At 46.1% G+C, this 26,053-nt stretch overlaps 3 protein-coding genes across 8 annotated transcripts in view; 2 read left to right on the top strand and 1 right to left on the bottom strand.

Annotated features, from left to right (window-relative positions):
• On the top strand, positions 1–5,433 carry LOC110537423 (cell division control protein 42 homolog). 2 transcript variants are annotated; one of them, XM_021623455.2, is made up of 6 exons: positions 1–129; positions 2,459–2,563; positions 2,840–2,912; positions 3,112–3,221; positions 4,139–4,336; positions 4,495–5,433. In XM_021623455.2, exons 2-6 carry the CDS (start codon positions 2,459–2,461, stop codon positions 4,582–4,584), a joined length of 576 nt encoding a protein of 191 aa, XP_021479130.1. In that variant the 5' UTR covers positions 1–129; the 3' UTR covers positions 4,585–5,433. The 2 variants fall into 2 exon arrangements, with proteins under 2 accessions (XP_021479130.1, XP_036797289.1); XM_036941394.1 differs by lacking the exon at positions 1–129 and adding an exon at positions 213–236.
• Positions 5,434–6,640: 1,207 nt separating this feature from the next.
• wnt4b (wingless-type MMTV integration site family member 4b) lies at positions 6,641–17,180 on the bottom strand. Its single transcript, NM_001281340.1, is given in 12 exon segments — positions 6,641–7,503; positions 7,603–7,765; positions 7,899–8,018; positions 8,150–8,292; positions 8,462–8,593; positions 8,769–8,853; positions 9,146–9,299; positions 9,729–9,963; positions 10,175–10,314; positions 16,390–16,482; positions 16,561–16,637; positions 17,132–17,180. Coding segments are annotated over 8 exon segments (1,056 nt in total). The 5' UTR covers positions 9,818–9,963; positions 10,175–10,314; positions 16,390–16,482; positions 16,561–16,637; positions 17,132–17,180; the 3' UTR covers positions 6,641–7,333.
• Positions 17,181–19,531: 2,351 nt separating this feature from the next.
• The window catches only part of LOC110537414 (chromodomain-helicase-DNA-binding protein 4), a 76,735-nt gene continuing 70,213 nt past the window's right edge, over positions 19,532–26,053 (top strand). For all 5 annotated transcript variants that reach the window (XM_036941386.1, XM_036941374.1, XM_036941383.1 and 2 more), the window contains exons 1-11: positions 19,532–19,764; positions 20,096–20,285; positions 20,853–20,974; positions 21,202–21,489; positions 21,643–21,761; positions 22,142–22,241; positions 22,406–22,619; positions 22,726–22,847; positions 22,965–23,091; positions 23,439–23,608; positions 24,082–24,330. In XM_036941386.1, the coding sequence (XP_036797281.1) occupies positions 20,231–20,285; positions 20,853–20,974; positions 21,202–21,489; positions 21,643–21,761; positions 22,142–22,241; positions 22,406–22,619; positions 22,726–22,847; positions 22,965–23,091; positions 23,439–23,608; positions 24,082–24,330 (1,566 nt within the window). In that variant the 5' untranslated portion in view covers positions 19,532–19,764; positions 20,096–20,230. The remainder of the gene's footprint in view (positions 19,765–20,095; positions 20,286–20,852; positions 20,975–21,201; positions 21,490–21,642; positions 21,762–22,141; positions 22,242–22,405; positions 22,620–22,725; positions 22,848–22,964; positions 23,092–23,438; positions 23,609–24,081; positions 24,331–26,053) is intronic.

The raw sequence follows: 26,053 nt of genomic DNA, 5'->3' as shown, positions 1-26,053 counted from the left end.
GTCGGTAGGTGGCAGTACTGTCACAAGGACGGGGGGGAAAAACGAAGAAAAAAAATCCTCACTCGCAGCTGCGCAGAAGGGGTCTAGTCGAACCCGGATGTAACCAACGCCTAATTGCCGGAGAAAACGGTGAGTACTTTTCTGAAAACGGGCATAATGAATTTGTTTTAGTTGAATAAATGTGAAGACAGTTGTAGTATAGATTAAGCCATCGTTATATATAGGTACCTACTCACGTAAGAAACGTTGAATTGTTAACGGCCATAAGCGACTTTTTAGGAAATTAGTAATCACAGGCTAACCGAGGGGCAATGCCTGCCAGCCAATCCACATTGTCATAACTTTGAAAACTTTCATGATATGCGGACTGTACAAAATAACCAACTGTCGGAAATGTTTTATGACAATCTAACTTTACCCCAAATTATCTGGCTAGTTATATGCGTTAATGTCTCCCGAGTAGCCGGTAGCTAACGTTTGGTATGAAAGTATTGTTCAATTTTGCCTGACACTTCATACAGTGTAGAACAAATTGTAAGGTTTAACTTTCATTCATTTTTAGACTGACTGAGGCTTTAAAGGCTAGCTACAGATTGTTACACCAGATGATAATGCGTGAAACAAAATATTGTTGGTATCCATTACTGGGAGTTACAGGTTACTTTATGGTGTAGCGTTAGCACAGATAATTTGACCAACCTTAGTGATATAATCTTTACAAACTTCGTTGTCAATTCGGTCAAACATGTATATTCTAAAATGTCTGTGTCCAGTTGCAGGTAGTGCGTTTGATTTGAGAAAATGCTCAGTTATGAATGTGTACGGCGCCATCTTAGTGTTGCCAAATTAAGGTTGGTCGAAAATTCTCTGTGCTACGCCAAACAGTACCTAACCTGTAACTAACTCCCAGTAATGGATCCCCAACGTCTATGGTTAAATCACATTATTTGGTGTAACAATCTGTAGCTATGCAATGGCATGCTTGCGGTCCTTGCATTTTCTTTTCTGGGAATTATGGGTGCATTTAGACAAGCAGGTCCACTTTTTCCTCCACTAATTGGTCATTTGACCAATCACATCAGATTGAATTTTTTTCATTGCTGATCTGATTGGTCTAAATATCAGAATTAGTCATCCAGTCTATGTCCGGTGCCCTGCTGTCCAGTTCACCTGCTGTCTGCCGAAGTTAGTTAAGCCATAACGGTAGAGTCGATTGTTTATTCATAAGAGATGCCATTTCCTTTTCACATGTTTAGGTATAGACTAGCTGCTTTTAGCAACGCTAGCATTTACACACTAGCGTTGCTGGGAATTAGCTTGTAAAAAACCCCGCCTAGTTCGCCAGAAGTTATACAGTTAATTACAATTTACTCTATCGATTGTCTGTAGGCATGGTCCTTATGCAGGGTTGAATTAAGATAAGAAAAAAAACATATATTGTAACGTATAATTAACCAGCATTTCCAAACGTGGGTCTGTTGTAGACCCATGTAGTTCTTCAGCGAGGCCAGTTCCTCTCTGCTTACATGTCAAAATAAAAATCCCCAACAAGATCTTGCTTTTTTGTGCATGTATGGCACACGTGCATGACTCTTATTTTGACATGAAGTAAGCGGAGAGAAAGTGGGCCTACAATTGACACACGTTTGGAAAGTATGTTTTAATTTATGTTCTAGTGGATGTTTTTTCTCAATTTCCCCCTGCATAAGGACTAACCCTAAGGACAATCGGCAGAGTAAATTTAAATATAACGTTATTTAACCTCTGGCTTCCGGTGGAATATCGCTTTTTTTTTTTGCAAGATAATTCCTAGCGTCACAAGTGTGGAATACTAGCGTTGCTAAAAGCAGATAGGTATAGAGTTGCTTTTACTAATGTGTTAATATAATTATTAAGCAGAAGTAACGATTTGAAATTAGAATCTTAAATCAGTAGTCATGACAGTACATCATGTCGCTTCCCATTCCCTGTCATGTCTTTGCTATGCAAGTATGCGGAAGTTAACGTTGTCTAGCTGTAACTGGAAATAACTTTTTGTTACATAACACCAAGTTGTCACAGAGGCACGTTTTTTGGGGTAGTCCAGGCATATTTTGATTTGTCTGGACCCCTGTCTGTTTACCTGTCTGTCTCTACCTCCCTCTGTTGACTAGTAGAAGTTCTTCCCCCTCATAAAGGATCCATTTGTAACAATCAACATGTTTCCAATGCGGTCAAGCGTCGTTTGTGGTTTGATGATCAATAGATGCCCTTGTTTTGAGCATTAGCCTAACACACCATGAACATCACCTGTCTGTACATCAATAGGCTGCAGGCCAGGCAGACAGTGTTATTGCTAATCGGGGTGCTGTTGTTATGTTGTTTTTAGTTTGTGGAGTCACAAGCAAGGTCTCAAATATGTCCTTCATGAGATAGAAACTCTACTTTGTTATGTCTTTCTTTCTCTCTCTATGAGTAGATGCAGACAATAAAGTGTGTAGTGGTGGGGGACGGAGCTGTAGGAAAGACCTGTCTACTTATCTCCTACACAACCAACAAGTTCCCCTCAGAATACGTGCCTACGGTAAGAGGTGGGCAGGGGAGGGTGTAAGTAGGGGCAGACAAGTCACACCCTAAACACTGTGGAGGTCAGTGGGGTGATGTCCAGAGGGTAGAATGGGCTTTAACACCATAACCAGCCTGCCAGTTGGGGTCATTTGAACCTTTTTTATGAACTTTTTTTTTTAAATATATATTTTTTTACATTTAGCTTATTGATTTACATTTGCTTCATCAAATAATTTTAGATGGGTAACATCCCTTGAACTTTTACTCATTATTTTGTGTGTCTCGTGTGCAGGTGTTTGATAATTATGCAGTGACGGTGATGATCGGAGGGGAACCCTACACACTTGGGCTTTTCGACACTGCGGGTAATCTGTCTCTGTCAATTTATTATTTTGTCTGTATATCCTTTTAAGCAGTCTGTGTGCTACAACTCAATCCTAGTCTGCTTTTGTTCATTCTTGAGAACATATGATGTCTTGTAAATGCAACTCAACCAGTTGAATCGGTCAATATCACATTAGTTTCATTGTCACAGCGTTCTCTTCCTCTGATTGGTCGTCTCAGGTCAGGAGGATTACGATAGGCTGCGACCTCTCAGCTACCCGCAGACGGATGTCTTCCTCGTCTGTTTCTCCTGCGTCTCACCCTCATCCTTTGAGAATGTCCGAGAGAAGGTCGGTGTTGGTCTCTGAGTCGCCACACCTCAACTTTTTACCTTGTATTATTACCCATAGAGAAACTTCTAGATGATGGATCTGAACCCTTTCCTTAGCCACTTCACCTTCTGTTATGGCAGAAGATCTCCCAAAGCCCATTGGAAGGCTATGTGAAGTCATCCTCATATTGCTTACATCAGGAATGGGCAACTTTGATGGGGCCGCAGTGGCGACTGCAAAACATTGAAGTTTTAGTTAAGTTCCTGCAATTCTACAGCCATAGGGTGTAGAGAAATGTGTAGTTTTACAGCAAAGGTTCTTAAATTCTACACACTGCCGTAGTGTAGAGGGAAATGTTTGCAAAAATTAATGGGGGCCTCCTGGTTGACCATGATTACTACAGGTTTAGATGGCTAGACTAACTTACCAATCTAAAAAATCTTAGCTGACATGGCTAATTAAGTGACTGTCAGTGACTAACATAACACAAGAAACTCCTGATTCACAACCACATTTAAAAATGGCAAATTGTATTATACTATTGTAACTCTCAACAGTAAGTTGAGACCCCGAATGAGTTCCAAATTGTTTTGTTTTTTTAAACACATTTTGAGAAATTGATCCGCGGCCCTCCAGTTGCCCATTCCTGGCTTACATCGATCTCTGTTGATATCTGCAAACAGAATGGCTAGGGGCTAGCTCAGGGGGAAAAAAAGACCATGCACTACTAGCACTCACTTTGCTGAAAAATGTACTTCCTACAACTGGGGTATGTAGTTGTCTCACCTTGCTATCTTAAGATGAATGCACTAACTGTAAGTCTCTCTGGATAAGAGCGTCTGCTGAATGACTAACATGTAAAAATGATTTTGAATTGAGCATATGAACTGATTCTGTACACACTCTGACCTCTATGTATCCTTTGACCCCTGTAGTGGGTTCCAGAGATCTCCCATCACTGTCCTCGTACACCCTTCCTGTTGGTGGGCACCCAGGTGGATCTGAGGGATGACAGCAACACTGTGGAGAAGCTGGCCAAGAACAAACAGCGGCCCCTGTCCCCTGAGAGCGGAGACAAGCTGGCCCGGGACCTCCGGGCCGTCAAATATGTGGAGTGCTCCGCCCTCACGCAGGTAAGGGGCCAAGGATAATGTTACATGGTTAGAGGGGAAAAGGGCTGATAAGGACCCATGATGGCTGAAACATTGCTGTACTTCACAAAATAGGTTAGAATACATTTATAAACCATGAAAAGTCTATGTAAACTCTCCCTCTTTCCTCTCTCTCTCAGAGGGGGCTGAAGAACGTGTTTGACGAGGCCATCCTGGCAGCTTTGGAACCTCCTGAGACTAAATCCAAGAAACGCTGTGTCCTGTTATAAAGGGAGGAGGAGAGAAGGAGCGGTAGAGGGGCAGGGTTAAGAATGGGCGAGTTGGTTACAATTAAGAGAAGCAGATCAACAGCTTGAAAAAGGACAGAAAGAGTGAAAAGGAAGGAGATGAAATGGCATCGAGACTCCAATACATTCATGCACTGTGCCTTCTTAATATGTATTGAAAAATGGAGAGGAGAGCGATTTGGTCTTTCAAGTAAAGAATACAAGAGGGGAAGGAATCAACAGAGCTTTCATCTAGTCTCCTTCTCCAGATACACTTTAGAAATCTGCAGTGTTTACCCTAACATTACTTCGGTGGGGCGGGCTCTCCTACCTGCCTGTCATGTTGCCTTTGTGCCTAGCTGAAATGAAATAAATACCTTGGGGAAACACTTAATTGACATTGTTTTCTTTTGTTGCTACTTTGAGGAGGGAGGGAGAGAACACAAGAGTTATTTCCACTCCCGACCAGGCTAGCATGCTAGAATGGTCACTTTTCCTTTTGGGACACACCAAGTGCATTTTCGCCTCAGATTTGACTGTACTCTGCAGGCGACACAGAAAACTGAATTGATATTATTTTTTATCTCTTTGTGTCATGTATGATGTATTCATTTTATGATTTTCTTTGGGGAAATTCTTAGCGTACATTATATTTTTTTGTTGCGTAATAAAAAAAGTTTTTTGCTTGACTACCAACGTGATTGGTTGATAGTATAACAAATTCAACTGTAATATTTTGAATAGCTGAACTTAATCTTGATAAAAACAATGATGGTGAGATTATAACCGTTTCCTAGTCAACTTCTGGATGTTTGTAATTGCAGAATGTTTGTAATAAAATAGTTGAACTGACACAGTTGGTCATTGAGTTAGTGTGTAATTCTTAATGTTTCACGTGATGCTATACAGCACACATCATAGAAGAAACTGTAGTCAAAACAAGTTTATTTAACCAAGTCGACTGCAGAACACGAGCAACATGCATCACAATTGTTTTATTAGTGTTGGACTAAAGCAACATGGATGCAGACGGACTGGGGGGAGAGGACAGGTATTCTCACTGGTAGAATCTGAGGGGTAGGAGGAGGGGCCACAGGATGATTGATGCACAAATAAATAAAAGAATAGTGTCAAAAGACTCATAAATAGAGTAAATATATAAAGACTGCAACTACCTACTACACTGAAATCAAAAGACTCATAAATACAGTAAATATATGAAGACTGCAACTACCTACTACACTGAAATCAAAAGACTCATAAATACAGTAAATATATGAAGACTGCAATTACCTACTACACTGAAATCAAAAGACTCATAAATACAGTAAATATATGAAGACTGCAACTACCTACTACACTGAAATCAAACTGATTTAAGAAAAGGGCTGTAATAATTTCCCTGTTAGTGGTTAATTTCGGCTTTAAATGCTTTGTCAGTTTAAGTTAATTGTGTGTGCTCGCTGTAGGCTGTGTGCCATTATGATCTAGACAATCACCTACACAGTGTAGGACACTGACTTGCAATGCTGCATCATCCTTTTAGGTTGAAAGAGCACATCATGAGTGTAATATGTTCAGTGGTAGTGTTAATATTGCTCTATGCAGGGAGTTTCCTTTCTCCATGCTTGTTAGTATCTCTCTACTTTCTGGCATTAGAGGTAATGGGTGAGGTCATTCCACCCTTCCCTTGCAGAGGTTTCTGTCATGCGTAGGTCCTCACTCTCATAATGCACTGGCTTATACTATCCACACGGCCAGAGTCAGGTCAACTTTGTAGAACATGTCATCAGTGTTATATAATTTTTAGAAATTGAACTAGGAAAGTCAGTTAAGAACAAATTATTTTTTTCAATGACAGCCTAGGAACAAAGTTCTGCCTTGTTCAGGGGCAGAACGACAGATTTGTACCTTGTCAGCTCGGGGGTTTGAACTTGGAACCTTTCGGTTACTAGTCCAATGCTCTAACTAGGCTACGCTGCCACCCCGTAATAATAATGGATAAGGAAAATAAAGTCTTGACCCGATTTCCCAAAATGTTATTCCGCTACCAAATATGTTTTTTTTTAAATGTATATGAACCTCAATTTAATTATAGCTATTCTCATTTACAGAAAGTGAATAGATCAATTGATAGTGACAGAGTCACACATTGTATAAGATTACTTCCCAAGCAAAGTCCAATTTCTTTGACTCCTTGACTTTAGGTCATAACTCAGATTCTGAATGTCATAGAGACAAACCAAAGATATTCCCAGAGTCGCATCTTCCTTGGGAATTTTACCCCTTGTTTCTAGCCTAAAGCATCACATATTTATGTGTTGTTTTAGGTGTAAACAATAAAATAAAAAAATACCCCTTATGTCAAGGGAGGTCCTGTCCCCCCCAAAGAAACATTGGCGCCTCCTAGGTTGGGAACCCTGATTCTAGAGTGTCTGGTCCACAGGAGGTTGGTGGCACCTGAATTGGGGAGGGCAGGCTCGTGATAATGGCTGGAGCGGAATTAGTGGACTAGTATAAAATACATCAAACACATGCCATTCCATTTACTTTGGTCCAGCCATTATTATGAACCGTCCTCCCCTCAGCAGCCTCCACTGGTCTGGTCATTGCAGTGTTCCAGAATGTCTGGGTACTGTTGTGTTCTAGAGTGTCTGGACAGTGTTGTGTCTGGGTAGTGTTCTAGAGTGTCTGGACAGGTGTAAGGTTCTTGTGTGTCTTCTCAGTGCACTGGGTTCTGCATAGACTGGGTTCACTCTCGGCAGGTGTGGATCATCACTGTGTTCTTGCACTGCTGGCAGCGGACCGAGCAGCACCAGGAGAACTTACAGGAGCAGCGCTGCACCATCTCAGCCCGGCCCGCCCGGTACCCTGGCCCACAACACACCAACTCACAGCCATCTGGGGCCAGCCGGGAGGTGCCTGGGAGGGGAGGATGTAGACGAGGTAGAGAAAAGGAAATAAGGATGTGAACATACAAAACAGCTTTATCCCAGTGCTGCTGATGTGACTGAATCTCACCGTTACAGCGTCGGCCGGCTGTCCCTGGGATCCCATTGCTGGGGTCGAGACGGCAGAAGTCTGGAGAGACAGCGAGGTACACCAGGTCCCTGGCGGCGGGAGGTTTGACCTGGGGGTCCCGGGGCAGCAGGGCTGTCCTGGAGCCGATACGGGACAGACGCACCTGGGTGAGTGGGGGTATTTGTTGAATGTTAGAGATTTTGAAAAGACCGGAAGCAGTAAAAAACACTAATTTCCAATGGTTTGTCACCTATTAAATGAATAATGAAGATGATATCCCAAATATATGGTTGTACCTCTGTGGCTCCATCAAAGCGTTCCTTCAGCACTGCGCCGACGCGCCGAAATGGGGGCATGACTTTCCAGCAGGTCCTCAGCTCACAGGATCCCGAGACACCATGACATTTACACTCCACCTGCATGTTATGGAGAATAGCCTGGGGATGGAGGAATGTAAAAGAACAATCAGGAAGTCAAAGGAAATGAGGAAAAAAGATAATAGAAGTGAAGATTGATGATGTCATCAGAGTGCCCCACCGCCACCAACCTTCCGTCCAGCCTCGTTGTTATGGACATTCATGAGGGGTCGCCCTGCCGACATCCCCTTGGCACGCTCCGTCTCATCCACGAAGGTCTGGGAGAAGGCCACACCATATGACAGGTTATCACTGCACCCAGACCACTGGAAACCTGCAGGACAGACAGAAAGATGTTGATAGCATCTGCACATTTTCCAGCTATGTATTTCAAGACAATAGAGACAAAGTTTAACTGACAGACAGCAAGAGAGACAGACCTATAGACCGATGTCTAGACACAAGCGTAGACAGAGGATCAGAGGTCCACACCGCAGACTCACCCTCGGGACTGACCCCTCTGACCTTCCTGTCGCAGCCACACCGCTCTAGCTCCCCCCGGCTGCAGCCTCGCGTCACTGCAACTGCCACCGCCGCCGAGGACAGGGCGTGCACAAAGGCTGCCTCACGGGTGCCTGGTTTATAGAAGAGTTCAAGACAGCAATGGACTAATTTATCATGTCAACACCTGTCCTTAGTCCTTCTGATTTCAGCCATGTGGAATGAACGGCTTCTCTGTTACCAGCATGTAATGACTGTGGTACAACCACAGATTTCCAGTGGTAACTAGAGAGGCCCTGCTGTCCTCACCTTGGCTCATGACTCTACCGAACACGTTGACTCCACGTGGGGTGGTGGAGCAGTTCCAACGGCGATTACGAAACTGGTGCTGGCACTGACCCGACCAACAGCCAAGCCAATGGGACCAAGGGTTCAGGGTTCAAATAGACAGGCAGATAGACATTTTACATAGGTGCTGAGGAGAGTGAACTTTGCTCAAACTGGTGCAACTGTTTAATACTTTACTGAGTACAGATGAGGGAGATGTTAATGATGCTGGATAAAGTGGAAGAAGATGATCCATAATTATAATAATAAATACAAATGGCTGATCTTAAAAAACTCTTCCCCATGGACTTTACTACTTTTGTAACACAACCGATGACAGTTCTGCCCCAGGCTCATACCTCCTCTATGACCATCTCGGCTGCCTTGCGCACAGACTCCATGACCTCTCCCCGCGCCCTGCACACCCCCACCTGCCCCACGGACAGTCCCCTCAGCCGCCCACAGGGGGCAGCACCCGACACGGGCCGCGAGCGCGGCATCCTCGCCAGGGAGCTGAGGGAGAGGGGAAGATGCAGGGCAGAGAGGACAAGAGAAAGACAAGTAGACCAAAGGGACAGAGAAGACACAGTGAAGGGAGGGAGAGAGAGGACAAGAGAAAGACCAGTAGACCAAAGGGACAGAGAAGACAGTGAAGGGAGGGAGAGAGAGGACAAGAGAAAGACCAGTAGACCAAAGGGACAGAGAAGACACAGTGAAGGGAGGGAGAGAGAGGACAAGAGAAAGACCAGCAGACCAAAGGGACAGAGAAGACACAGTGAAGGGAGGGAGAGAGAGGACAAGAGAGAAAAGGTCAGCAAGGGAGAGACAAAGAGAGAAAGGGGAGCGACAGAAAGAGATTTAGAGGCACGTCACCATCTTTTAAAAGTTATAGCATGACAAACAAACTCTCTCTTTCTCTCCCTCCCAGAACGCCAGACTTACAGCCAGTTGGTTGCCATGGTCGGGTGGGTTGCCCATAGCAACAGCAGGAGGAGTTGTGCCGTGAGATTGACAGCGGAGACAGTTGGCATCAGACTGTCTGTCTGTCCGTCTCCGCGGGTCAGTGAGTGTCCTTGGGCGGCAGTCTGCCCGTTTCCACAGTTATGCCTCGTTGTCCGTCAGTGTGTCAGTTAGTTCTATCTTTCTGGTTCCGAGCTTGGGGATGATCCCCTCATATCTGCAGATAGGAGAAGGTCGACCTGGTTAGTTAAGTAATGTGTTCTGTCGGAGAAGCTCATCTCTCCCTCTTACAACTTATTCACAACCATCAGGTCTGTGATCAAGACTGTAGATGAGGGTGCTATTTCATTTTATTTGAAAAATGCTATATATAATACATAACAAGTTCTCTGGATGAGTACAGCTTAGTAATAAACGTGGGTTCTTACCAGTTCATGTCCAGCACTGTCCAGTAGTTTTTCTCTTTGGAAATGTGTCTGACCAGATTGAAAATCAAATCCAATTTCTCAGTGAACGGTATCAATGTTATAGATGAACAATTTCCACCTCTGTGATAGCAGAAACATGCCTATAGGAAGGTATTGTCATGTAAAGTTACCCAGGTACACGTCTAAAAACAACTAAATAAAAAAATAAAAAAGGTCATATCCAAATAGTATGGTTCTTGACCAAATAAAATGACTTTTTAGAATAATTTGGCAGATAGTGATCAAAATGATGACACTTTTTGTTTGTCTGATTCCCCTCTATCTCTCTCTCTCTCTCTAGAAAATGTAACACAAAGAACAAAAGTGAGGGAAACTCAACATCCAAAAGAGCCCCTAAGATTTCGATAGGTAAATATGTAAAAAAGCATTTTTCCTCTCTGCTGTTTGTCCCTTGGTTGCTTCCCCTCTTAAGAAAACGAATGTGTGTCCAGTCCCGTAAAAGACCGAAAGAAAGAGTGAGAATGGTGAGATGGCAGTGATGGGTTATAAAGGAGGGAGAGAGTGAGGGAGGCAGGGAGGGAGAGAGTGAGGGAGGCAGGGAGGGAGAGAGTGAGGGAGGCAGGGAGGGAGAGAGAGAGAGAAGAGATGTAGGGAGGGGACACTGTGTAATGGTTACACTACAGTATATTAACATTGACACAGATGAATGGCATGGGCTCCGCTGTGCATGTTAAGCACAAGACATAATATGTGACCCGGACCGTGTGTGTGCGCGTGCACGTACGTTTGTGCATGTGTTTGTCCGTGTGTACCCACCAGTTTCCCAGAACTTTAAAAGCACCTGTCAGGATATGTCTCTGTTCATTCAGTGGCCCTAGCTACAGGTTCTCAATGATGCTACATTGTGTGTTTGACTGAAGCGTGCAGTGGTTACAGTGGCCTGTATGAAATACCCAGCAGAAGATGAAGGACCCTGGGACTAAACACCTCCCTCTGCAACTGGACTTCCTGACGGGCTGTCCCCAGGTGGTAATCGTAGGAATTAACACATCCGCCACGATGATCCTCTACACGGGGGCTCCTCAGGGGTGCGTGTTCAGTCCCCTCCTGAACTCCCTGTTCACTCATGAATGCACGGCCAGGCACGACTCCAACATCATCATTAAGTTTGACACAACAATGGTAGGCCTGATCACAGACAACGATGAGACAGCCTATATGGAGGAGGTCAGAGACCTGATCGTGTGCTGCAAGGACAACAACCTCTCCCTCAACGTGATCAAGACAAAAGAGATGATTGTGGACTACAGGACAAGGAGGTCCGAGCACGCCCCCATTCTCATCAACGGGGCTGTAGTGGAGCAGGTTGAGAGCTTCAAGTTCCTTGGCGTCCACATCACCAACAAACTAGCATTGTCCAAGCAAACAAAGACAGTCGTGAAGACGGCACGACAAAACCTATTCCCCCTCAGGAGACTAAAAAGATTTTACAGCTGCACCATTGAGCGCATCCTGATCTGGGTTGCGTCACTGCCTGGTATGGCAACTGCTCAGCCACTGACCCGCAAGGCACTACAGAGGGTAGTGCGTATGGTCCAGTACATCACCGTGGCCAAGATTCCTGCCATCCAGGACACCTATACCAGGCGGTGTCAAAGGAAGGCCCTAAAAATTGTCAAAGACTCCAGCCACTGTAGTCATAGACTGTTCTCTCGGCTACTGGATGGCAAGCGGTACCGGAGCGCCATGTCTAGGTCCAAGAGGCTTCTAAACAGCTTCTACCCCCAAGCCATAAGACCCCTGAACAGCTAATCAAATGGCTACCCAGACTATTTGCATTGCTCCCCCCCCCCTTACTTTGCTGTTACTCTCTGTTATTATCTATGCATAGCCATTTTAATAACTCTACCTACATGTACATAATTACCTAAGTTACCTCGACACCGGTGCCCCCGCACATTGACACATTGACTCTGTACCCCCTGTATAGAGCCCCATTATTGTTATTAACTGCTGCTCTTTAATTATTTGTTATTCTTATCTCTTACTTTTTGGGGGGTATTTTCTTAAAACTGCATTGGTTAAGGGCTTGTAAGTAAGCATTTCACTGTAATACACCTGTTGTATTCGGCGCATGTGACAAATAACATTTGGTTTGATATAGAGATGACTACACCCACCCCTCGTCCAGGAATTGCGACACTGTTTTTTTGTGTATATATGTATGTGAGAAAGTGTCTTACCTAATGTTTAATCTTCCCAAACTTTGTTGCTCTTTTTACGAGTTCCCCACACCCCTCTTCTATCTCCCCCGTACTTGCCCTCTCCTTCGGTCTTTCTCTGCCTCTCTATATTGTCTTAGAAGAAGGGGTGACATTTAGACAAGGGGAAGAAAGCACACTGGCGACAAATATTGGAACTGAGGCAAATAAATCACGAAAGTGGAGGGGAGGGAGGGATGGAGTGAGGGATGAAGAGAAACTACTGGGGTGTTAAACTGAGGTTAAGGGTAAATGGAAAGGGGGCAGAAAGGAACATTCAGGGATGTAGAGTAGAGGGAAACTCTGATATTAGAGTTCAGGGAGAGGGGTTGGTGCTCCCTTATGGTCCTGTACAGCACTCTGTGTGTGCGTGCGTGCGTAGGGATACCCCTGCTGCTGGAGCGTATTCCGGCCCAGTGCTGGAACACCTGAGTTAACTCATTTATTACTTGTGTTAGATCTCCAGTAGTTGATTTAGGTGTTTTAGTGCTAGGTAGTAACAACAACCTGCACACTTTGGCTGTCCAAGGATGGGATTGGTAGCCTATGCCCATCACTTCTACACCTATCTAATTAATCTAATAGTGCTGAACAGTGTTTGGTTAACTCGTTGAAAGAGGTGTATGAGGCCCTTGTTGCCCACCTGACCCCTGCCCTACGACCTATAATAATGGCATGGCATACCATAGTCCACCTGAACCCAATGACACGAGGCCCTCTCCAAACAAACAAATAAATAACCTAATTCTGGGTTGGCTCCACCTCCCCCCTCCCACCTCCTCAAACCTCTCTCTCTCTCCGTTTGAACAGTCCCTCCCTCTGTTTCCCTCCTCCCTCCTCCCACCTCTCCAAACCTCTCTCTCTCTCCGTTTGAACAGTCCCTCTTTCTGTTTCCCTCCTCCCTCCCACCTCCTCAAACCTCTCTCTCTCTCTCTCCGTTTGAACAGTCCCTCTCTCTGTTTCCCTCCTTCCTCCCACCTCCCCAAACCTCTCTCTCTCTCTCCGTTTGAACAGTCCCTCTCTCTGTTTCCCTCCTCCCTCCTCCCATCTCCTCAAACCTCTCTCTCTCTCCGTTTGAACAGTCCCTCTCTCTGTTTCCCTCCTCCCTCCTCCCACCTCCTCAAACCTCTCTCTCTCTCCGTTTGAACAGTCCCTCTCTCTGTTTCCCTCCTCCCTCCTCCCATCTCCTCAAACCTCTCTCTCTCTCCGTTTGAACAGTCCCTCTCTCTGTTTCCATCCTCCCTCCCACCTCCTCAAACCTCTCTCTCTCTCCGTTTGAACAGTCCCTCTCTCTGTTTCCCTCCTCCCTCCCACCTCCCCAAACCTCTCTCTCTCTCCATTTGAACAGTCCCTCTCTCTGTTTCCCTCCTCCCTCCCACCTCCCCAAATCTCTCTCTCTCTCTACGTTTGAACAGTCCCTCTCTCTGTTTCCCTCCTCCCTCCCACCTCCCCAAACCTCTCTCTCTCTCCGTTTGAACAGTCCCTCTCTCTGTTTCCCTCCCCCCTCCCACCTCACCAAACCTCTCTCTCTCTCCGTTTGAACAGTCCCTCTCTCTGTTTCCCTCCCCCCTCCCTCCTCCCACCTCCCCAAACCTCTTTCTCTCTCCGTTTGAACAGTCCCTCTCTCTGTTTCCCTCCTCCCACCCACCTCCTCAAACCTCTCTCTCTCTCTCCGTTTGAACAGTCCCTCTCTCTGTTTCCCTCCTCCCACCCACCTCCTCAAACCTCTCTCTCTCTCTCCGTTTGAACAGTCCCTCTCTCTGTTTCCCTCCCCCCTCCCACCTCACCAAACCTCTCTCTCTCTCCGTTTGAACAGTCCCTCTCTCTGTTTCCCTCCCCCCTCCCTCCTCCCACCTCCCCAAACCTCTCTCTCTCTCTGTTTGAACAGTCCCTCTCTCTGTTTCCCTCCTCCCACCCACCTCCTCAAACCTCTCTCTCTCTCTCCGTTTGAACAGTCCCTCTCTCTGTTTCCCTCCTCCCTCCCACCTCCCCAAACCTCTCTCTCTCTCTCCGTTTGAACAGTCCCTCTCTCTGTTTCCCTCCCCCCTCCCACCTCCCCAAACCTCTCTCTCTCTCTCCATTTGAACAGTCCCTCTCTCTGTTTCCCTCCTCCCTCCCACCTCCCCAAACCTCTCTCTCTCTCCGTTTGAACAGTCCCTCTCTCTGTTTCCCTCCTCCCTCCATTCTTTAAACTCTACTCCATGTCGTATTCCTCCTTTTTGTCCGTCCATTTCTCCCAGTGACGTCTTCCTCTGTATCCCTCAGCAATGCCATGGCGATGGGCTCGCCACTGTCACGTCCAGCGCCTCCGTTGTGCTCATCCCTCCGTCCCTTCACCCCTCTCTCGTAAATAACATCCCCTCAATTTATTTGTCTTTCCTCCCGTTGGAGCTCTTTTTATCATCATAGATGGCCTCACTTACGCTCTGATTGCCTATAGTCACGTTGCAGGTGACTACCTCAACACCTGTGCCTATTTAGTAGTTTGTGTAACTTCTTAGAGGTTTCCTAACATCCAGGTGGGTGGTGGTGGTGCAGTCAGAGGTGTTATGCACGGCGCACCTCAAAGGGCCAACTGTGGCCAAATTCAATATCTTTGAATTAATTCTGTGTATAAAAAACTATATCTTGGATACTTTTATCTTACAAAGAAATACAACTGATGGGGCATGAGTACACATTGGTGGTGGATATTGGCGTGAGTTCCAGTGCTTTGAGCATTGAAAAAGTGCTATATAAATTCAGCCCTATAGCATTATGATGTAGCTAGTATAACAGGTAGGGCTGCGCTGCCACTCCATCCAGATATCTGTACCGTATTGTTATCTCATAGTGTGCTGATTATTACTGGATGGCCAGCTGACCTCAATCCCCCATGGTCACACTTGGTAACCATGAACTCTATCGCAAAGCCTTCTCTTAGGTTATTATGGGATGGAAATGTGATCCCTCCTTTTTTTGGCCCTTTCTGGTGGTAACTCTTTCTCCTTGTGTCTCTGTATCTGTCTTTGTTTCTGTCTTTGTCTCTCTCTCCCTCTCCCCCTCTCTCTCTCTCTCTCCCCCTTTCTCTCTCTCTCTCTCTCTCTCTCTCTCTCTCTCTCTTTCTCTCTCTCTCTCTCTCTCTCTCTCTCTGTCTCTCTCTCTCTCTCTCTCTCTCCCTCTCACTCTCCCTCTCTCTCTCTCTCTCTCTCTCTCTCTCTCTCTCTCTCTCTCTCTCTCTCTCTCTCTCTTCCCCCCCTCCCCCCCAGGGGAAATGCTAGCTGTTTTCTCAGCCTGAGTATGAACAAAGCAGTCATATCTGACTTAGACGCTACCATTTACTGTAAAGGCACACCCACCGGAGAGAGAGGTTTCTTCTGAAGCTACCCATTTCCATTGTAAGGACAGGGGCTGAATAGTAAATTAGTACTGCTGAATGTACTACCATAAGAAAGTGTGCTTGCGCTCATAACGTGTTTCTGTGCATGGGTGGTGGTGAAGGGAGCTGTGAATATTATGGGATGGATGTGTTAGAGGGGTGGGGGGGTGAGCAGCAGATGTGTGGAGGTGGGGGCAGTGTGTGAGGCTCTGAATATTATGGGATAGATACGTTGTTAGGCGGTGGGTGGGTGTGTGGGTGGGGTGGGGTGCCGGTGGCTGTGAGAGAAAGGGAGGGGATTGTGAGTATTATGGGATAGAGAGGTTGACAGGCAGAGGCCTGAGAGGGGGAAGCTAGGGGAGAGTGTGTGGGTTGTGCGGGTATGGGGGGATAAGAGTGGAATGTGTGTGCGTGTGTGTGTGTAGGGTGCTATGAATACTATGGGATTCAGGTGTTATGAAACGGAAGGTGGGGTGTGTGGTTTTGGGGGGGTAACAGAACATCCAATCGCAGACATTGGGGCTTGGGGTCGTGGCGAGGGGAAATGTTATGAGGTGTGCAGTCAGAAAGACAGAGAGAGTAATGGCTCACTACACCTGGGCTGGACACACTGGCAGACAGGTGTAGAGAGACATTGCGTTCCCTCCAGGTTTGGTGTGGCAACTCCTTTTGAACAATAACAGTCCTACCTGGAAGACATACACTGTACAGCTAAACAATAAAAACAATGTGAATTTCAAATGACCATTACCCCAGTAGAAACATACCTAATTAAATCCCACCCAGGCAGAGATCATTCTGGTGTAGGGCCTCTTGCTTCCAGGGCACAGTCAGTGCACTTGACCTGTAGAGGGAGTAGGATCCCAGGCTATTTAGCACCAGAAGACATATCTACTGGATAGGTGTTTGTTCTACGTTTTTAAGGATCTGTCTGTCTGTCTGCCTGTCTGTTTGCCTGCCTGTCCGTCTGTCCGTCCGTCCATTTTTTGTCTGTATGCCTATGTGTGTGTGCCGCGTGTGCCATTTGTGTGTGTGTCGTGGGTGCCATTTGTGTGTGTGTCGTGGGTGTGTCTAACCCCCCCCCCCCCTGTCTAGCAGTGTGTTCCTTCATTATCCCAGCTGTCATCACTTGTCTGTCTACCTGTCTGACTTCAGACCTCCTCCTTTGCCCCCAATCCCTCCCTAACCTTCATCTCCAGGGGTTGGCTCAGAGGGCTACTATACATAGGTGCATCTCAATAGTCTAAAAAGGTCTCTTCTCCTAATCTCTGCACTGACCTGAAAATAGGATAGGTGAAAGCAATGTACTGTAGGTGCATACTAAGGAGTTTCTCTCACCTGTCCATTTCTTGCACATCAATGCAGATCAAGGAAAGAAGACAGACTAGAAGGCACACTAGACTATTTACATGTTCCCTTTTATGGTCAGCAGGCTCCTATTACAGAGATATAGTATTATGGGATGTTGTGCCGCTGTGATTCAGAAGGGGTGGGGAATATGGAGGGGGAAGGACAGAGGAAGGTTTACCCCCCCCCCCCACTAACCAAATTGTGATTGGTTGATACAGGGTCCCCCCCCACCCTCCTCAATCTCCATAGTGACAGAGCACAGGAGAGAAAGAAGGTGAGAGAGTGAGTTTATTCTGTGGGTTTGGCTCAGTAGCTTTTAGGAACTGATTTCCTACGCATTTTCACCTGTTATTATCAGGGGAATAAAACATGAAAGGTAGAACCAAAAGATACAAGTGTAAATAGCAACAATTGTATTGTCTTTGTCTACTTATTTCCTCTGGAAAAAAAGCAGGATATAAACTTTACAGTGGTGCAAAAGCCTGGTTGATATGCCCATAATGTACTACTGATAAATCAATATCAGCGATACAGTAACAAAGTCACAAAATGAACATGTTTGGTTTCAGGAACCCTGGGCCAGGAAAAATGTAGTTGCAGAAACCTGACGGGGATGGTGAGAGAGGGAGGTAAGAAATTCACCCACACACACACACACACACACACACTACAACATGATACCATTATATTGTCTGTCATCTAGAAAATGCCACCCCATAAGGACAGAGTCCAACCATTCAGAGTGATGCATGACAGTCCACAGTCGTTCCATGTAAACACAATGCATCCATCACACATATCCCAGATGACTTGATTCTCATCACTGATTCAGTCCTAACACATTAGGGTATAAATCAATCAATCGATCAAATCTAATTGATAAAGGCTTTTTTTTTTTATACATCTGCAGTTGTCACAAGGTGTTTTAAATGTTTCTGTCTACAGGGCTCCTGAGTGGCGCAGCAGTCTAAGGCACTGCATCTCAGTGCTAGAGGCATCACTACAGAACCTGGTTAGATTCCAGGCTGTATTACAACCGGTCGTGATTGGGAGTCCCATAGGGCTGCACACAATTGGCCCAGCGTAGCCCGGGTTAGCGTTTGGCTGGGGTAGGCCGTCATTGTAAATAAGAATATGTTCTTAACTGACTTGCCTAGTTAAATAAAGGTTCAATAAAATATAAAAGGAACATGCTGATGCTGTCAGGTATTGTGTTTGTAAACACGGCATCAAAACATTAACATCCCTGGTCAATGCAATCTACTGACCATCTGTTGCACAATTCAAGTCTGAATGCATCTGTGTATACTTTAGATCTGTGGTATCCAACCTGTTTCAGCTACTGTACCACCAGCTGAATTTTGCTCTGCCCGGAGTACCCCATCATGTGCATTTTTCCAGTAGGCCTATGGTCTGATGAGTCTTCTGAGCGACATGGTCGATGTCTTTCATGTCCGAGTCCCCCAGCAGCTGAGTCAAGCTCTTGGGCTGATGAGCACCCCCTGTGGATAGGCCAGGTACCCTCAGGAGTCCTAGTACCCCTGGTTGGGAAAAACTGCTTTAGATGCTCTTCTATATGGTTGAATTCTCTGTGGCGGTCAATGCAATGTTGACCCTGTTTCACATTCTAGTTTCCTCTACCCTGTCCACAGCACTGCATGCTGTGAGGGCTATGGGGACAATAGACCCGAACTGTACTGTGCCATCCCATAAGTTGTTCTGTTGAGTCCAGAGACAGGTGCCTAACATGTGACACAGCAGTCCATCATTGACACAAGCAGTACATGTTTCTGGTATCCCTGTGGGTCCCAAACAATTACATGTGTGTGGCAAACCTATTGTGTTGTGGTGTGTATTTAAGACTATGCCATGTGTACCATGTACTTCAGTACCGTTGGCCTAGAGTTATTCCCATGCAAGTGTTATAAAGCAGTCCTATACTGTGAGTGCAGTCTGTAAGTACGCACAGTGGTAGCCTAGCCTACGTGTGGGCTTCCATAGGTCTTCTGGGTGCAGTGGTAGACATGCCAGGAGGACAGTCTGTGAATATTATGGTCTGTCACCAGTGGCCTAGAGTTTCCCTGGAGACCATGTGACTGGTATTTTTTCTCCTGTCTTTTTAGGAGTTGTGTTTATTATGGGATGTTGGTGGCTGGAGTATTATGGTCTGTCAGAGAGAGGGCGGGAGGAGGAGTGTCTCCATGACAACGGGGTTGCTAAGGGGCTGGGACTGAAGGGAAAGGGTGTGTGTGCAGTAGAAGTGTATGAGTGTGTGTGTGTGTGTGTGTGTGTAGAGGGGGGAGGTGCGTGAAGGCTGAGTATTATGGTCTGTCCGTTGCGAGGTAACTATGCAGAGTTGTGTGAGTGTTACAGAACGCCGAGGGAGGGGGGATTATTCTGGGATGTCTGCCCCCTTTGTGTGTTTGTGAGGATGTTAGCTAAGCTCTGCTAGCCACTGAGGCTGGGGGAGAGAAGGGGGACGGAGTGTGCAACGTGTTTTACGGGGTCATTAACGACATATTTTACTGGATATTGTTGCTCATTAATTTATATTAAAGACTAATACCATTGCTGAGAGACAATTATTACACGAAGGAAACCCAAATCTAACAGGGACTACAGTAAGTTTCTCAAAAGTCTTAGGGGTTTCACTTGAACCCTGACGGTAACTGTAACTTTGCCTAAATTGAGTTTGTATCGCGAGTGGGGCAGTATTGCAGAGTACTATAATGAACCTTTCTATTCAATACACGATGATTGACGGGTGTCCATTGCTACAGCTTCCTGTGCGGTGTGGACAGAGGCATGCCAATATAAAACAAATGTTTTTCGATGTAATAAGATAGTTAACATGTCACACCGTGACCTGTCACTGTAATAAATACTTATTATTATTCGAGAAATACCAATAGGATTGCTAATTCAAGCCAAGGTTTTTTTTTCTTCTTACAGCGACCCCCCTCCCCAGGACACCCCCGTTCCATTCTCCACCACCCACACGTCATTTGCCCTCCTCCCTCACCAGATCGGACCGGGTTCGGTGGAGGGATTAGCTCGCTTTTAATTTAAATTCATTATTATTGAAATATGTCGGGAAGCGAGGACGAGAGGGAAGACTTGGAACCTACAGGACTTGCACATGGTAAGACATGGTCAGCGATCTATTTTTTTCAAGCTTGCAGGTTGGTAACGTTAGTTAAGGTTACGTTAGCTAGTTAGCTAGCTGATTTGCTAGCTACTCTAGTCTGGTGCTAGTAGTGACACTTTACATTAGGCAGCCCAGTTCGCTAGCTAGCCGAATGTTTTTCTTCTACACTAGCTGGCAAACTTGATAGCACGCTAGCTAGTTACCAATAGAGAGTGCGTAAATATTTGCACTGTCAATGCATGCGTGTTGTTGTTAGAAGTTACGTCCACGACCATTTGCAGGCAGTCACACGAGTCATGCCTCTGTTTGGTACTGAGCTGGCAACTGGCGTGCAGTGCATATCTTTATATCAAAATGTATCCAAAACACTGTCAATAAAGCTTGTCTGGAGTTGACAGTTTTAGAATTTTATACAAATCCCTCGGTATTCTATGAATATTGTTTTAAATTAATATATATATATATATATAATATATATATATATATATATATAATATACAATATTGTCTCAATCAAGTATGCATTATATTCAATCAATTCCTGTGCCCTTTCCATCTGCAGATGAGGGGGAACCAGAAGACGCTGTGTCTGACGTCGAGGTCCCCACCAAGTCAAAGAAGAAGAAGAAAGCCAAGAAGAGCCGTGAGAGCAGGATCAGCAAGAGACCAAGACCTGTCAGAGAGGTAGGATGGGCATCATCCTTCCTTACATGAAGTATCCTAGTTACTGATATCAGGGATTGCTCCAAGGAAGTTGGGAGGGAAGAATGCATTTTGAAGTATAATAATAACAATACAGATAGCCCCTAGCCTTTGACCCTTTTGACCTGGCCTTAGTATAGATTTTCATCATTTGTGAGATTTTTTTCTTCATATTTGCATCTATGTTGACTCATTTTGTTTCCTCTCAGGAGGTGCCAGTCAGCTCACCAGAACCCTTCATAGCAGTAGAGCAAGCAGCGAGGGAGGAGGAAGAGGGAGGAGGAGGTAGAGCCAGGTCAGAAAGCGAGGGAAGTGATTACGCCCCGAGGGGGAAGAAGAAGAAGCGCTCCAGCTCCTCCAAAGACAAGAAGAAGGGAGGGACGAGTGGAGAGAAGGAGAAAGGAGGAGGAGGCTCATCCAGCTCCAAGAGTAAACGCAAAGAACCAGAACTAGAGAAAGATGAGGATGATGAGGAGGATGATGATGAAGATAGCCAGGTGAGGATGAAGGCTACGAGGATGTGGGTGGTGCAGGTGGGGTGAACAAGGGAGTCGTTGGAGCTGTTCTTTGTTTTGATTTGAAGCAGCCCCTGCAATGCACTTAATGACCCTGTTGGCTCAGTGACCCTGAATGCAATGCCCCCTCTCCAGGAGCCCAAGAGCTCGACTCAGCTGCTGGAGGACTGGGGCATGAAAGACATCGACCATGTCTTCACTCAGAAGGACTACACCACCATCACCAACTACAAGGCCTTCAGCCAGTTTGTCAGGTTAACACACCTCTCTCACGTCTCATGTTTTCTACTTGTTTTTTGCTATTCTCCTTCTATTTCCACTGTAGCGGGTTTCAATACCACTTCACCTGGAAAGCGCAGCTTTTGTGGATCGGAGGAGAAAGTTACTTCATATCTGTGTGTGACTGAGCTAGCTACAACCAGTCTGAAACTGCCCCTACTTCTACCCCGAACTGAAACTAACAGCAGGCATAAAAATACGCTTGAAAGGAGTCCCCACATCTGTTTTTCAGAGCAAATGGAAGTTATGTTGAAAATACTGTATCCCTGAAAACCGCAAACATCCACTTTCTGCCGGCTCCCCGTAGAGTGCCCCAAACTTAACCTCTGCCTCTCCTTTGCCCTCACTTCCCCAGACCCCTCATCGCAGCCAAGAACCCCAAGATCGCTGTGTCCAGGATGATGACTCTGATGATGGCCAAGTGGAGGGAGTTCAGCACCAACAACCCTCTGAAGGTAACACAACCCAATACAAGGCATTGCTATTACATGACATTACATTGCTATAACATGACATTACATTGCTATTACAATACCTTACAAATGTATTTTGACAATGATTGCATGTTCTTTATAGCAAAGGTCCTGATTACCATGCTGCCTTGTCTAACCCTCTGTAGGGCTGTGCCAGTGCCAACGCAGCCCTGGCAGCTGCCAACGTGGCTGCGGCCGTGGAAAGCATGGTGGTGGCAGGGACAGAGGCAGGAGGGGATACAGGGGCGGGGGGTAGTGCCGCGAAAGAGTCCCCTCCAGCTGCACTCGCTTCCGTACCTGTAGCTGTGCCCGCTGTGCCTGCACCCCCACTCCGCAAGGCCAAGACCAAAGAGGGCAAAGGTGAGGAACAAGTTAAAGGAATGCTGATGGAGGGAGCATGTATAATGTTATTGTTGGGTATTCGTTGTAGAATAAGGGAATAATTGAACTCCATCGCCCTCTGCAGGCCCCAATGCTCGCAGGAGGTCCAAGCCCAACCCTAAGGCTGCCCCCAAGCCCAAAGCCAAGAAGGTGGCTCCGCTCAAGATCAAACTGGGAGGCTTCAGCAGCAAGAGGAAGAGATCCTCGGTAAGAAAACTAACTTGTCTGAGAATCAACTGATATGCAGTAAGCCTTGCCATACTTCTGTCCCACAGTTCTATCATTGTATCTTTGTCTCTGTTTCTCTCCCTGTGTTGTTGTCAGAGTGAGGAGGATGAGCTTGACGTGGAGAGTGACTTTGACGACGGGACCTTTGAAGTGTCGGACGGCTCCAACAGCCACAGCAGCCGCTCCAAGAAGAAGGCCAAGACCGCCAAGAAGAAGAAGAAAGGTTGGCATGGAAACGCAACTGTCATCTCTTGACCTCTCATTCTATGTAATGGAGGTGTCTACATGCTATAGCCTGGGGCTATAGCATGTAGACTAGTGGTCAGTCACATACCTTAGATCAGGAGAGCTATAGTGGGTTCAGGCTTTTCTTCCATTCCAGCACTAACTAACTAATTTTGTTGTTGATGATCATGTGATTAGAGGAATCAGAGGATTAGAGGAACCAAGGACCTGGCTCTCAGCCAATCATTTGATAATATTAAATGTTTTTGACAGGACCATCATCATGTACCATCCCCCTCCCTCCTAACTCCTCCCCCTCCCTAACTCCTCCTCTTCCCATCCCAGTTGAGGAGGATGGTGACGGCTATGAGACAGACCACCAGGACTACTGTGAGGTGTGCCAGCAGGGAGGGGAGATCATCCTGTGTGACACCTGTCCCAGGGCCTACCACATGGTCTGTCTTGACCCCGACATGGAGAAGGCCCCCGAGGGCAAGTGGAGCTGCCCCCACTGTGTAAGTACACAATGTACCCAGTCTGAAGTTGGCCCATAGTCCAACCCATGGTTAGGTAGAGTTTACACCATATTGCTTGTATACACTGTATGTATTTTCTCTTTAATGACTAAAGATTGGTGTGATATCCTATTTCTGACATTGACCTTTTCCTATCCTGGTCTTTCTCTCTTTCACTCCTCCTATCTTTCACTCTTCTTCCCTTTGTCCTTCATCACCCCCCCCCCTTCCTCCCCTACTCTCACCTCCCCTCTCTGGTTCTGCCCCCTTTCACCCACTCTCGCTTCCCCTCCATCATTCCACTCCCCTCTCTTCCCATTTCCTCTCAACACCTCCCCACCTCTTCCTTCCCTCTCCCTCCTCACTCCCCTTCCTGCACTCTCACTACCCCCTCCGCCACACCCCTCCCACATTCTTGTACCCCCTCCCCCTCCTGCTCTCTCCTCCCACTCTCTTGTTGTTCCTCCCTGCAGGAGAAGGAGGGGATCCAGTGGGAGGCCAGAGAGGAGCTGTCTGAGGGAGAGGGGGAGGATGAGGAGGTAGGGAGGGATGAGGGATGGGTAGAGGAGGAGGATGACCATCACATAGAGTTCTGCAGGGTGTGTAAGGATGGAGGAGAGCTGCTGTGCTGTGACACCTGTACCTCCTCCTACCACATCCACTGTCTCAACCCCCCCCTCCCCGAGATACCCAACGGGGAATGGATCTGCCCACGCTGCATGGTGAGCCCTGCCACCCTGTGTATGTCTGTGTGTGAGAGAGAGAGAATGAATCTGAACTTATGGGTGGGTGTTGGATGTACATTATTATTAAGGGGAACATGTTCTATTATACTTGTGTTGGTGGCTTCATATGGAATTCTTGATTTGAGTTGAGTCAGCTATACAGCTGCCATTTCACTCTCATTTCCGATCTCTCCTCGTATACGCTGGCGTTGGTTTTTAAATTTATAATGACGAAAGATTGCAGATAGAAATGCAATATGTAGTGTTGACATGACTGACAAAGTAGGTATTTTTTACACAAGATATTTCTTTGTGAATGTATACAGTGGTGCAAAAAAGTATTTAGTCAGCCAACAATTGTGCAAGTTCTCCCACTTAAAAAGATGAGAGAGGCCTGTAATTTTCAGCATAGGTACACTTCAACTATGCAGACAAAATGAGAAAAAAAATCCAGAAAATCACATTGTTGGATTTTTAATGAATTTATTTGCAAATTATGGTGGAAAATAAGTATTTGGTCACAAGCAATTTCTGGCTCTCACAGACCTGTAACTTCTTCTTTAAGAGGCTCCTCTGTCCTCCATTCGTTACCTGTATTAATGGCACCTGTTTGAAATTGTTATCAGTATAAAATACACCTGTCCACAACCTCAAACAGTCACACTCCAAACTCCACTATGGCCAAGACCAAAGAGCTGTCAAAGGACACCAGAAACACAATTGTAGACCTGCACCAGGCTGGGAAGACTGAATCTGCAATAGGTAATCAGCTTTGTTTGAAGAAATCAACTGTGGGAGCAATTATTAGGAAATAAAAGACATACAAGACCACTGATAATCTTCCTCGATCTGGGGCTCCACACAAGATCTCACCCCATGGGGTCAAAATGATCGCAAGAACGGTGAGCAAAAATCCCAGAACCACACGGGGGGACCTAGTGAATGACCTGCAGAGAGCTGGGACCAAAGTAACAAAGCCTACCATCAGTAACACACTACGCCGCCAGGGACTCAAATCCTGCCGTGCCAGACGTGTCCCCCTGCTTAAGCCAGTACATGTCCAGGCCCGTCTGAAGTTTGCTAGAGAGCATTTGGATGATCCAGAAGAAGATTGGGAGAATGTCATATGGTCAGATGAAACCAAAATATAACTTTTTGGTAAAAACTCAACTCGTCGTGTTTGGAGGACAAAGAATGCTGAGTTGTATCCAAAGAACACCATACCTACTGTGAAGCATGGGGATGGAAACATCATGCTTTGGGGCTGTTTTTCTGCAAAGGGACCAGGACGACTGATCCGTGTAAAGGAAAGAATGAATGGGGCCATGTATCGTGAGATTTTGATTGAAAACCTCCTTCCATCAGCAAGGGCATTGAAGATGAAACGTGGCTGGGTCTTTCAGCATGACAATGATCCCAAACACACCGCCCGGGCAACGAAGGAGTGGCTTCGTAAGAAGCATTTCAAGGTCCTGGAGTGGCCTAGCCAGTCTCCAGATCTCAACCCAACAGAAAATCTTTGGAGGGAGTTGAAAGTCCGTGTTGCCCAGCAACAGCCCCAAAACATCACTGCTCTAGAGGAATGGGCCCAAATACCAGCAACAGTGTGTGAAAGCCTTGTGAAGACTTACAGAAAACGTTTGACCTCTGTCATTGCCAACAAAGGGTATATAACAAAGTATTGAGATAAAGTTTTGTTATTGACCAAATACTTATTTTC

This window comes from Oncorhynchus mykiss, chromosome 2 (assembly GCF_013265735.2).
Source record: "Oncorhynchus mykiss isolate Arlee chromosome 2, USDA_OmykA_1.1, whole genome shotgun sequence".
Lineage (NCBI taxonomy): Eukaryota > Metazoa > Chordata > Actinopteri > Salmoniformes > Salmonidae > Oncorhynchus > Oncorhynchus mykiss.
The sequence above is the reverse complement of the archived record's forward strand: the minus strand, read 5'-3'. Positions and strand labels throughout refer to the sequence as shown.

What these genes read in the sequence shown, in the direction of transcription:
- LOC110537423 (XM_021623455.2), top strand. Translation starts at nt 2,459, where the DNA reads ATGCAGACAATAAAGTGTGTAGTGGTGGGGGACGGAGCTGTAGGAAAG. An exon ending in TGGGCTTTTCGACACTGCGG is followed by an intron (nt 2,913 to 3,111) that starts GTAATCTGTCTC and finishes TGGTCGTCTCAG; the next exon opens with GTCAGGAGGATTACGATAGG. An exon ending in AGTGCTCCGCCCTCACGCAG is followed by an intron (nt 4,337 to 4,494) that starts GTAAGGGGCCAA and finishes TCTCTCTCTCAG; the next exon opens with AGGGGGCTGAAGAACGTGTT.